Below are 10,829 nucleotides of genomic sequence, written 5' to 3'. Positions count from 1 at the left end.
CCAGAGAGGCCTATGCCAACTTCTAATGGAAAACAACTTCTGAAGGGGGCATATAGAATACTCTTAGCAGGGTTCAACAACTACCGAGAGGCAACAACATCCAAACCACAGCTCATCCCATTGAGCTTATAACATTACATGCGATTACCCACTAAATAGAAGAAAACCTAGTGAAGAAGTTGTCAAAACCAAAGGAACTGGACATAAAGAGAATTACCCAATGTTGACCAACCCTCCAGACCTGAACCTGCGTACTTGTGAGAGCTAGTTAGAAGATGACATCTTTGGCTCCTGTAATGTCTATCATCGTGGTTGTCGTTAGCTCCCCAGGTGATGCCTCCATTGCTTGCCTCAAGATTTTCCCCTCACCGTTGCTCAATGTTCAGTGAATGATCTAGAGAACGTTATTGTTCGCACCATAGAGGAAACCCTCAATTTACGCCACAATGCTAAGTCTTTGTTTTAGAATGCAAGCCCCTCACTACGTGTCGCCTAAAGGAATTGTCCCACCTGCAGTAGAGGTATAACTTATGCATAACGAAAAAATCGAAGAGTAAGGTCTCTCATCCTAGAGTGCTCGAGCAAAAAGAAGTCTCTCATAAAATTAATGAATGATGGTAATACTTGTTTGCATGTGTGTTATATGAGGTGGGTTTACCATACCATCCCTCTTAAATGTGATAAGACGTAGTGGACTCCCTCTCCTCCACGGTCCAAAATTCCAACAACCTAATTAAGAAATCAATAATATATTTGAATTAAATAAAATTATTAAGGGAAATTTGAAAAATAGAATAACTAGCTTAAGTTTCTGCCCTTTTAAATGATATATTATTGGAATTAACCAAATCAAATATAACTTAAATTATATTAAATTAAATGTTTTTTTATAAAAACAAGTATTATTGCAATTAACAAATTAAGTATGACCTAAGATGTATAGAGTTAAATGGAAAAGGTTGTTGAAATTTTTATTAATTTCTAAGCGATGAAAATCCAAAAACACATTTAACGGGGAATTTCGAAAAACCATTTTATCATTGGTATTACGCATTCAGTTTTGCTTTGACTTGTGTAATAGTTTGTGTTTCGCCAAAGATTTATGTCGCTTATCTATAGTTTAACATTAGGATTCAATTTTTGTTATTTATTATTATTATTTAAATTTATTTATTTCTAAAGTGATTGGTTGAAATCTTATTATGGGCTCTTTAGTAACTTACAATTATGTTAGTTACCAATTATTTGTTTTTAGATTTATTTCCTTTTTATTTAACTTTTTTATTTTGATTTTTTTATTATTTCCATTTTCAATATTTTCTCCATATTTTCAATTTAAGATAACTTATTATTATATTAAAAAAAAACATACACACACACAAATATATATATAACATATATATTAAAGTGTATATATGTTAATATAAATAAATATTAGTTAATCATATTTCTTAATTTTTGGTGATGATATTTAACAATACAACATTTTATTAGTTGTATTATTTTTGTGATGAATTTTTTTAATCTTTTTTACTTTTTAATTTAATTAAGTTATATTTAAGCTAAGAGGGAGGTACTAGCTACTATGTAGCCCTTGTTATAATTTAAAGTTAATTATTAAACTAAAAAAATGAAATTGTTGGAATCATTAAAATAATTAAAATAATATTGGTTTTTCATTTTTTTAAAATATATATATATATATATTAAATTAATTTAGATTTATGGTATGTATATTTTTTAAAGCCACGAAATTTTTTGATAACCTGTATATTTTGTTTGATGAGCTCGACATTTCGGGCAAACACTTCACCCATGTGTATTTTGTTTGATGAACTCGACATTTCGGGTGAACACTTCACCCATTTTCAGGTCTTGTCCTTAAAGATGGGTGAAGCGTTCACCCGAAATGTCGAGCTCATCAAACAAAATACACATGTTACTAGAAGTTTTTAACAACACAATCTAGATTTATCTTAACTCCGGATCTACCAAGCCACATGAGGGATTAAATCTTTTCACTCTAAAAGAGGTTTGAATCTCAAGATATTTGATCTCTCTCAACACTTGTAGATTTGGAGTTAAGATGCATATAGGCTCGTTTAATTATTAATTATTAATTATAATTATAATTATAAATATAATTATTAATTTTATGTTTTTTAATTTAATTTACTTTACTTTATTTTATTTTTATTTTATGTTATGTAATGACTGAGTCAAAATGCTTTACAATAGATTTTTCGATGTAAATCACATGGTATTTCATTTGCTGACGCATTTTGAACCAACCAGTGTGGTTCATCGTTAGGACAAGTTAAGGAGCAGATCAAGCTAGGCATGTTAAATAGACAGAGTAGACCTCCAACAGCTATAATTCAAGATCAAGCAACGGCTATAACGACCAATAATTGATAACTATAGTTATTAATTTTTTATTTTTTTTTTAAATGTAATTTGACTATGCCAAAATGTTAAACAAGATATTACATTACAACATATCTACCATACTGGGCTCGAGAGCGCCTCTCAGTGCAATTATTTAATAAAAATAACTATTCAAATTTTATAAATATAAAGTTTTTTAATCATTTTTCCTTTTTTTATTTAAAGTACCCTATTATTTTAATAAGTTATCTATTTTTTAAAAACTTTATTATATCAAATATGTATAATAACGATAATAAATTTTAATAAGGTGATGGGAGCAAGAAGAGTTATTCTCAATTTTGATGGAAAATTTGAAATTGAGTACAGTTGGGGGTTAGGTGCACAAATAATGTGGTAGAGACATATGGATTACTGCGAGGCTCCTAGTAAAAAAAGCAAACATAGAAGATTTGGTGGTGTTGGGAGATTCACAGCTGGTTATCCATCACCTTGTTCATGGATCTTTGTCTAAGGATTGCAAGTTGTAAAGCATTAATAATCGAATCAGGAATTAAAAACTTCTCTACTGTTAGCTTCTTTCTTGTGTTCAGAATGAACGATTCTGTTGCATATGATCTCACCAATAAAGGTGTAAACTTGGGTACATGAGTCCTAATGAGAAATGGTATATGTAGTGTAAATTTTGTTTGTATCTACAAGTCTTTTGGAGAATGTACACCTCAAAAAACCACATGTTCTTTAGGATAGTAAAACAACTAACAAACATTGAGAATAAATACCACGTGAAGTTACAAGTGGAGCATTTCCATTGTACTCAGTTGTTGTGTAGGTCATGATCTAGGTGCAAATTTTGATTTAATACAATATTCTCATCGTGAATGAAAAAACAATAATATATATATATATTAAACTTGTTATTTCATTACATAATCAAAATATGATATATAGATACATTTATAATTTGCTAGGCTATGGGTTATGATTGCTAGTAGAACCTAAACAAGCATTTTGAGCAGTATCTATATCCACAACAGACAAGCTTAAAGTAAAAAAACATAGGACTTGCCCAAGTGGGAACCAAGTATGACAATCCAAAGCTCATAATGATTGATAAACAATTTTAAAAATCCAAGCATTATCGAAACCAAATTTGTAGCTATAGAATGTTTGAGGACTAATTTATAAAAACAAAAACTATAAAATGGAATTTGAAAAAAAACACTACGAAAACCAACGACTAGAGAGGAGTGTTGTGACATATTTCTTTTGATGAGGAGTGAAGGATGATTGGAGTGTCCCTAGAGGACCTAGGAGCTTCAACCTATATTTTCCTTCCATGCTTCTTGACCAACTAGGAAACAAGAGTGATCAAAGAACAACTCTAATTCTCAACCAGCTCTAGGCGGTCAAAGATATCCTTCCAGTAGTTGTCACAAAAGGCAAAGACATGAGCCACAACAACTTTAGTGTGCTAATATAATTCCACAATGCAATGGAATTTAGTGTCTTTGGTGTAACTCAAACTAGGGTATGTTATAAAGTCAATTACCATGGCAACGACCTATTTTTTCTCCCTGGTGACACACTCCATGCCTATAATTGCTTCCATTGTTTACACAATATTGCAAATTCATAGAGGGGTGGTTTGGAGGAAATCATAGATGACTATTGCAACATTGGCTTTAGCACGAGTAAACTGCAAAGGGGATTTTCCCTTTTGAGTTTTATATGGAGCCATAAAAATTGTACCAATGTTAACCAAAAGTAAATACCATAAACTAGGAGCAAATAATATGCAAGCAAGTAGAAAACATAAAATTACGAAGTTGATCCGCGCTTGAACGCCGCTCTGCAACTGCTATCCTGCACCTGAGGCTGTCACCTCGGCCCTGTGGCCGCTCCGGAGGTTTCTCCCGCGAGGTGCTTCGACCTGCAAGGCGTTCCTGTGGTGCATTGCCCTGTGCAAATTGTCGGATCGCTTCTCCGAGCAGACTGGAAGGACTACGCCCATCGAGGTTTGGGTGAGCTCGATCCGATCGAGCTAAGGATACTTCAATGGAGTCATCAGCCCCCCCCTCTCTGAAGTCAAGGCCTTTACCAAACTTCTGAATTCTCTGCCAAAAACGAAAACAACCGAGGCTACGAAATTTGTGAAACGCTTGGATGATATCCCAGAGATCTCGCTCCCTCCTGAGAAACCAATTTAAGTCACCCTTTCTTTGGCTAAGCGTGCTTTGGTGGGACAGTTCACCGGACTCTAGCCCTCCCCCAAAACCACAGAGAGCTGGGTCGCAAGGAACTGGGCGCCGCTGATAAAAGGCAAAGTCACTTCGTATTTTCTGGGGAAGGGATTCTTCCTGTTTGAATTCTCTGAAAAGGAAGATAAGGATCTGATCTTCCGTAATGGACCCTATTTCATGGGCCCCCAGGGACTGTATCTCAATAAGTGGATGCCTGACTTTGATCCAGCAGTTGACGTTCCCACTGCCGTCCCTGTGTGGGTTAGATTGCCCAATCTGCCAATGCATTGTTGGAACTGGGAGTCCCTTAAGCACATCGGAAACACCTTGGGTAAATTCATTGATCGAGCAAACAGTAAAGATCAATACGATTGTGCTAGAATCTGTGTTGAAGTTGACCTTGAGGTCGGTCTGCCTGAGGCAATAAAGATTAGGGTTGGAAGCTGGACGCATGTCCAAAAGCTGGATTATGAGCAGCTTCCGTTCAAGTGTAGGAAGTGCCAGGTCTACGGCCATTTTGCTAGAGGATGCCCAAAAAATATTGAAGCGGAGAAAGGCAAAGAGGAAGGATGGACGCAGGTTAAAAGGACCAAAAGCAAAGCCCCTAGAATTGGAAATATCAATGGTAAAGCTCCCCAAACAGGCTCAGGGCTTCAAAATCCACACATGGAAGAGCAGGGAAATAAATTTATACAGCTAAGCTCAGCATTAGAGGTTACCCAAGAACTGGAGATACAAAATGAAGGATCGCCCCAAAAAGAGCCCCCCCCCAGGACCAAAGCAAGCCGATAGTAATGCAGACAAAACGGAAGAGATACCCTCAGAAGAGGCTGAGGAAGTGTAAGGCTCGGAGGACTCAGAAGAAGAAGGCGAAATAGGTGAATCGCAAACCTCGGCCAGAAGATCATTGAGAGGCCGAAAATCTGCCCGTGAAAAAAGAGAGCAGGAGACCTATAAAGACAAACTGCAAGGAAGCCAACCTACCCTCGAGAAACTCTTGGCTAAAACTCCGAAGATGACTAGAAACCAGCCCCAGAGCTCTAAAGGAGCTCTCCATTCCAAATGCAAGTGATGAAGATCGTCTCCTGGAACTGTAGGGGTATGGGGAGCAAAATAAAAGAAGAAGCCGTCAAAAGTCTGATAAGATCTGAATCTCCTGACATACTCCTCATCCAGGAGACTAAAATGGAGGACAAGGCCTTCCTCCATATCGGCAAAAATCTGTGGAAGAGAAGTGAAGGGCAAGCTGTCTCAGCCCGGGGTGCCTCAGGAGGCCTGGGCACCCTCTGGAATGCAAACAAATTTTCAAGGGTGAAAGAGATCGCCAACACTCATTGGTTGTTCTCAAAGCTGAAGCACGTTGACTCAGATGAGACCCTCTGTCTCTTCAACGTGTATGCTCCAGTCAGCGCAGGAGAAAAAAAGAATTGCTGGGATTCTATTAGAGGCTTGGCAGATTCTGAGGATTTAGCAAATATCATCATTGTCGGGGATCTAAACCTCACATTAACTTTGGCTGAAAAACGTGGAGGAAGCATTGTAAGGGATCCAGCGCGAGAATGGGTGGAGGATCTGCTCCAAGATTGGGACATGATCAACATCAAACCTTCGTCGGGCAAGTATACCTGGTCCAACAAAAGACTTGGCCCGGGCCATATTGCTGCAAGGTTAGACAGATTTCTTGTTCAAAGTTCTTTTCTTTTACTTGGTCTAGAATCTAGAATGCATATTCTCCCTTGTAGTGTATCTGATCACAAGCCCATCAAACTTGATCTCTTGGCTCACTTGGATCAAGGCCCCATTCCTTTCAAATTCAGCTCCCTTTGGGTCAAGGAACAAACCTTTATGCATTTAGTAAAAGATACTTGGAAGCAACCAGTCAATGGCTTTGCCTTCTTTGTTTGGGAGGAAAAGCTCAGGAGAGTGAAAGTTGCGTTGAAAAACTGGGTAAAATCTCTTCCCAACCCAGCAGTGGAAAGGAAAAAGTTACAAGAACGTCTCGAGATCCATCACCTAAACTTAGAAAATGAAGAGATCACAAAAGAAATTCTCGAAAAGGAGGCGGACCTACAGCAAAAACTTCTTAAAGCAAGCTTGGCTGAGGAAGAGTACTGGAGGACCAAATCTCGTAGGCTTTGGCTCAAGGCAGGAGATAGGAATTCATCCTTCTTTCATAAGCAAGCCCAAGCACGGAAAAATTTCAATTCCATCGCCGAAATCAAGGAAGAGAACATCATCCACAGAGACATCCAAAGTATAAAAAATGTTGCCTTCCTCCATTTCAAAAATCTGTATACTGAAAAAGAGGGGCAGGGGCATATTTCAACGTCAGTAAATGAGGTTCCCACTCTGATTTCTGCCAGAAAGAATCAGTTTTTGGAAGTATAAGTCACTAACAATGAAATCAAAACCGCCCTCTTTTCTGTGGAGCCTGACAAGGCCCCAGGCCCAGATGGCTTTACTGCCAGATTCTTGCAGAACTGTTGGCAGATTGTTGAAAAAGATTTATGCAGAATGGCCCGGAAATCTCAAGCCTGTCAGAAAATAGGGGGAAGCACCAACTCGGCTTTCCTGGCCCTTATCCCCAAGGAAAGAGGCGCCAACTCCTCCTCCAAATTTCGTCCTATATCTCTTTGAAATATAGGCTACAAACTGATAACAAAAGTGATCGCAAACACACTGAAAACAATCCTCCCTTACATTATCCCTGTGAATCAGGGGGGCTTTATTCAGGGAAGACAAATAGTGGACAACTTTATCCTGGTCCAAGAGGCGATTCACTCAAGCTTAGCCTGGAAAGAGAAAGGAATGGTCGTCAAATTAGATCTTGAAAGCGCCTTTGACAGGGTGAGACATAGGTTCCTGCTGGATGTCCTGCACAAATTCGGGTTTGGCCTCAATTTTATCAAATGGATCAAGGCTTGTATCAGTGAGCCATGGATTGCCCCCTTGGTGAACGGGAGAGCCACTGACTTCTTCAAAACCTCTAGAGGGTTGAGGCAAGGGTGCCCTCTCTCCCCCCTGCTCTTTGTCCTCCAAGCTTCAGTACTCAGCTTCCTCTTGAATAAAAAGCAGTCAGAACAAGAAATAATGGGATTAAACATTGCAAGAGGCGTCAAAAGCATAAATCATGCGCTTTTCGCGGATGACTCTCTCTTGCTGGGTGCTGCCTCCTTGGCCTTGGCTAAAAGATTTAAAGATGTGGTGGATGCCTATTGTGAAGACTCAGGAAGCAGTCTCAATAAAGGCAAATGTCATGTCTTCTGTTGGAATGCCTCTACCAGATCGCTCCAAGCCATCTCTAACTGTTTTGGCTTTGCAGCCACCTCTTCCTGGACATCATTCAAGTATCTGGGGCTCCCTGTCTTCCAAAAAAGGGCTCTCAGCAGAGACTGGCTGCCTCTGTTGGAAAAATTCAAATCTAAAATTCAATCCTGGGGATACAACTGGCTCAATCTAGCAGGTAAGACAGTGCTAATAAAAGCGGTCTTGAACAACCTTCCCATTTATCAGGCAGTAGTGATGATGGCTCCCATTGGCATCATGAGGAAAATGGAGGATTATATAAGAAACTTTTTCTGGAAAGGTGGCAAAGCTAACGAGAAGAGAATCCCCTTATTAAGCTGGGACATAATCTCATTACCCAGAATGGAAGGCGGTTTGAATTTTAAAAATCTCAGCAAATAAAATATAGCAATGGGTGCAAAATTGTTATGGAGGATCATCGCCCCAAAGCCGGGTTGGGCGCAGCTTGCACTGTGGAAAAAATATTACCGTGGGCAAAGAGCACGCTGCCTGGACAAACCTAAGATAATCACAGGATCGATGATTCACAAACTGTGTGAAAAAGCCTCTGCCTTGATTAAGCTACATGCGCACTGGATTCCTGGAAACAGAAAGCGCATCCAAATCTGGGACGATCGCATTATGGGCAGCGAACCACTTGCTGATGACCACTCTCTGGTCTTATTGAAAGAGTGGATGGACAGAGCAGGTATCAAAACGCTGTGGGATTTATCTCACTGGGAGAATGACGACTGGCAGAGATGGAAAAATTTAGAGGTGTCGTTGAATCTTGCCAAAGATTATGCTACATTCCTCTCCCATCTAAAAGGCAAAGCCCCTTTGAATAGCAGGAAAGCAGACATTCGGGGATGGGGTCCGACCCCTGGAAGTTATACTGTCTCGCAGGGCTATAAATAGCTCTCTCGACATCCTAATGTCCCGCCTGATCCGAAGCCCTGGCAGGGGATCTGGTCACTGACAACGTTCCCCAAAATCGACTCCTTTTGTTGGCTTCTATGCCACCATAGAATTTTGACAGAGGATAGGCTCCGGAAAAGAGGCTTTATAGGGCCCTCTCGCTGCTCGCTGTGTGGGGAACATGAAGAAAATGCCTCCCATATGATGTTGTTCTGTAAATTTGTTGCAGACCTTTGGAAGGAGGCTTTAAGTCCATGGAGCATGGACTTCGTTCCCCCTAATCACTGCTCAGAACTGTTCTCAAATTGGAAGCGTATGTACCCTGGTGGCACTGCTCAGAACCCCCATATCAAAGAAGCTTGGCTCGCCCTTCCCAAATTAATCTGTTGGCACATATGGCTGGAAAGAAATCAAAGGATTTTTAGGGACAAGAAGAGTGATCCCAAGATAACCTGGGTAAAAATTAAAAGTCATCTAAAAGACTGCTTGGGAAACCAGCTAGACAGGACAGATCTCAGTGAACAAGAAATTGTATGGGGCGCCTCTCTTGATCTCCATTTCACTGATAGAGTTAAGACCCCCCCTCCTCCGCTAAAACATTGGCAAATCCGTCTTAAGGATACAGAATTTGCTGAGTTTTGCATCAAGAAGGCGAGGAAAGCTCTCTTTTTTGATGGTGCAACAAAAGGCAATCCAGGTACTTCTGGAGCAGGTGGTGTTATTAAAAGCGCAGAGGGCAGAATTGAAACTAGATATGCTTGGGGAGTGGGCTTTAACACCAGCATTCAAGCTGAAGCACTAGCTCTCCTCCAGGGGCTCAAGATGCTCAAGTTCTTGGGAATCAAAGATGCAGTTGTATTTGGGGACTCTCAGACTATTATAAAGGCCATTGTGGACAACTCCTCTCCTTCAGATTTAAGACTATCAAGATTGCTGAGCAGAATCAATTCCTTGACAAACTCCTTTCAAATTCTGGAATTCCTTCACATAAAGAGAGACAACTACAGAAAAACTCTGCGATTTAAAAAGTATTAGGTTAGAGATCTCCGATGTGGCAACTACAGTCTATGTGTGACTTCAAGGTGTGTCTTGTTGGCACTAAGGCCACTTGGTTATGTCACGTTATTTCTCTGGTCTTCATTATAATTTAGGTTACTTACGTTTATTACATAAATTTTTTACTAGAGAAAATTTTACTCTTTTATCTGAAACATTTCTGTTTCCATCTACGATAAACTTTATTATTTACTAATTATGTTTATGTTTAAATTTTGGGACCACTTTTAAAAAATATATATTATTTAATAATCTTAAGGGTCCCATATTATGTGAAGTGGCAGAACTTACGCTTTTCTACAATCCCTCGTTACCTTTCCTCATTTCACATTCAAAGCTAAGTATGGGACTTAGTCTTATTTTTCATTAATGTGATGTATATATAGCTCTCACATCATTTATCTCTCCAACATTTCTATGTCACATAATTTGCACCCACATTTCATGTCATTCAATTTGCACCACCCATATATAGTCTATTTTCCAATCTTGAAATGCTATGTAGAGGTTTAACACCTACCCATCCTCTTCATTGTCTTGCTTTTCCACATTTCACAAGATTTAGACTAAGCCAATTTTCCAGAGTGGAGAAGACTTATTACATGGTCTTATAACATTAATATTCTCATTTCTTTAAATGAAATAAGTGAAGAATCTTATTTCTAGGAACGGAGAAAATACACAGCGTAAATCACACCAAATTTTACAAAGTAAAAGCATTAGAATTACATCCGGAAATATTGCCTTTTTTCACTAAGTGAACAACATTAGCCCACCAAAATTATAAGGAAAGAAGGTAAGATTCACACCAAATGATGGAAAATGTCTTAACATGTCTTTATATTTAAATTTGACATAATACCATCCAAAATATTCCCATGGGGAACATCAATTTGGATAAATTCTTCCGATTAGATAAATGAAATAAAAATTTAAGCC

General features: G+C 38.8%; 1 protein-coding gene across 1 annotated transcript; it reads left to right on the top strand.

Moving 5' to 3' along the window:
* Positions 1 to 5,732: 5,732 nt before the first annotated feature.
* LOC149259700 (uncharacterized) lies at positions 5,733 to 7,019 on the top strand. The gene has a single exon (XM_089454955.1). The coding sequence runs from the start codon at positions 5,733 to 5,735 to the stop codon at positions 7,017 to 7,019; it is 1,287 nt and encodes a 428-aa protein (XP_089311081.1).
* The last annotated feature ends 3,810 nt before the right edge of the window (positions 7,020 to 10,829 follow it).

This window comes from Pinus tabuliformis, chromosome 6 (assembly GCF_031772625.1).
Source record: "Pinus tabuliformis cultivar Carrire ecotype Pingquan chromosome 6, CPIR1, whole genome shotgun sequence".
NCBI classification, from domain to species: domain Eukaryota; kingdom Viridiplantae; phylum Streptophyta; class Pinopsida; order Pinales; family Pinaceae; genus Pinus; species Pinus tabuliformis.
Note: the sequence above shows the minus strand (reverse complement) of the source record. Positions and strands in the feature narration are given on the sequence as shown.

Excerpts from the sequence above, each read along its gene's own strand:
- LOC149259700 (XM_089454955.1), top strand. The coding sequence starts at position 5,733 with ATGGGGAGCAAAATAAAAGAAGAAGCCGTCAAAAGTCTGATAAGATCT.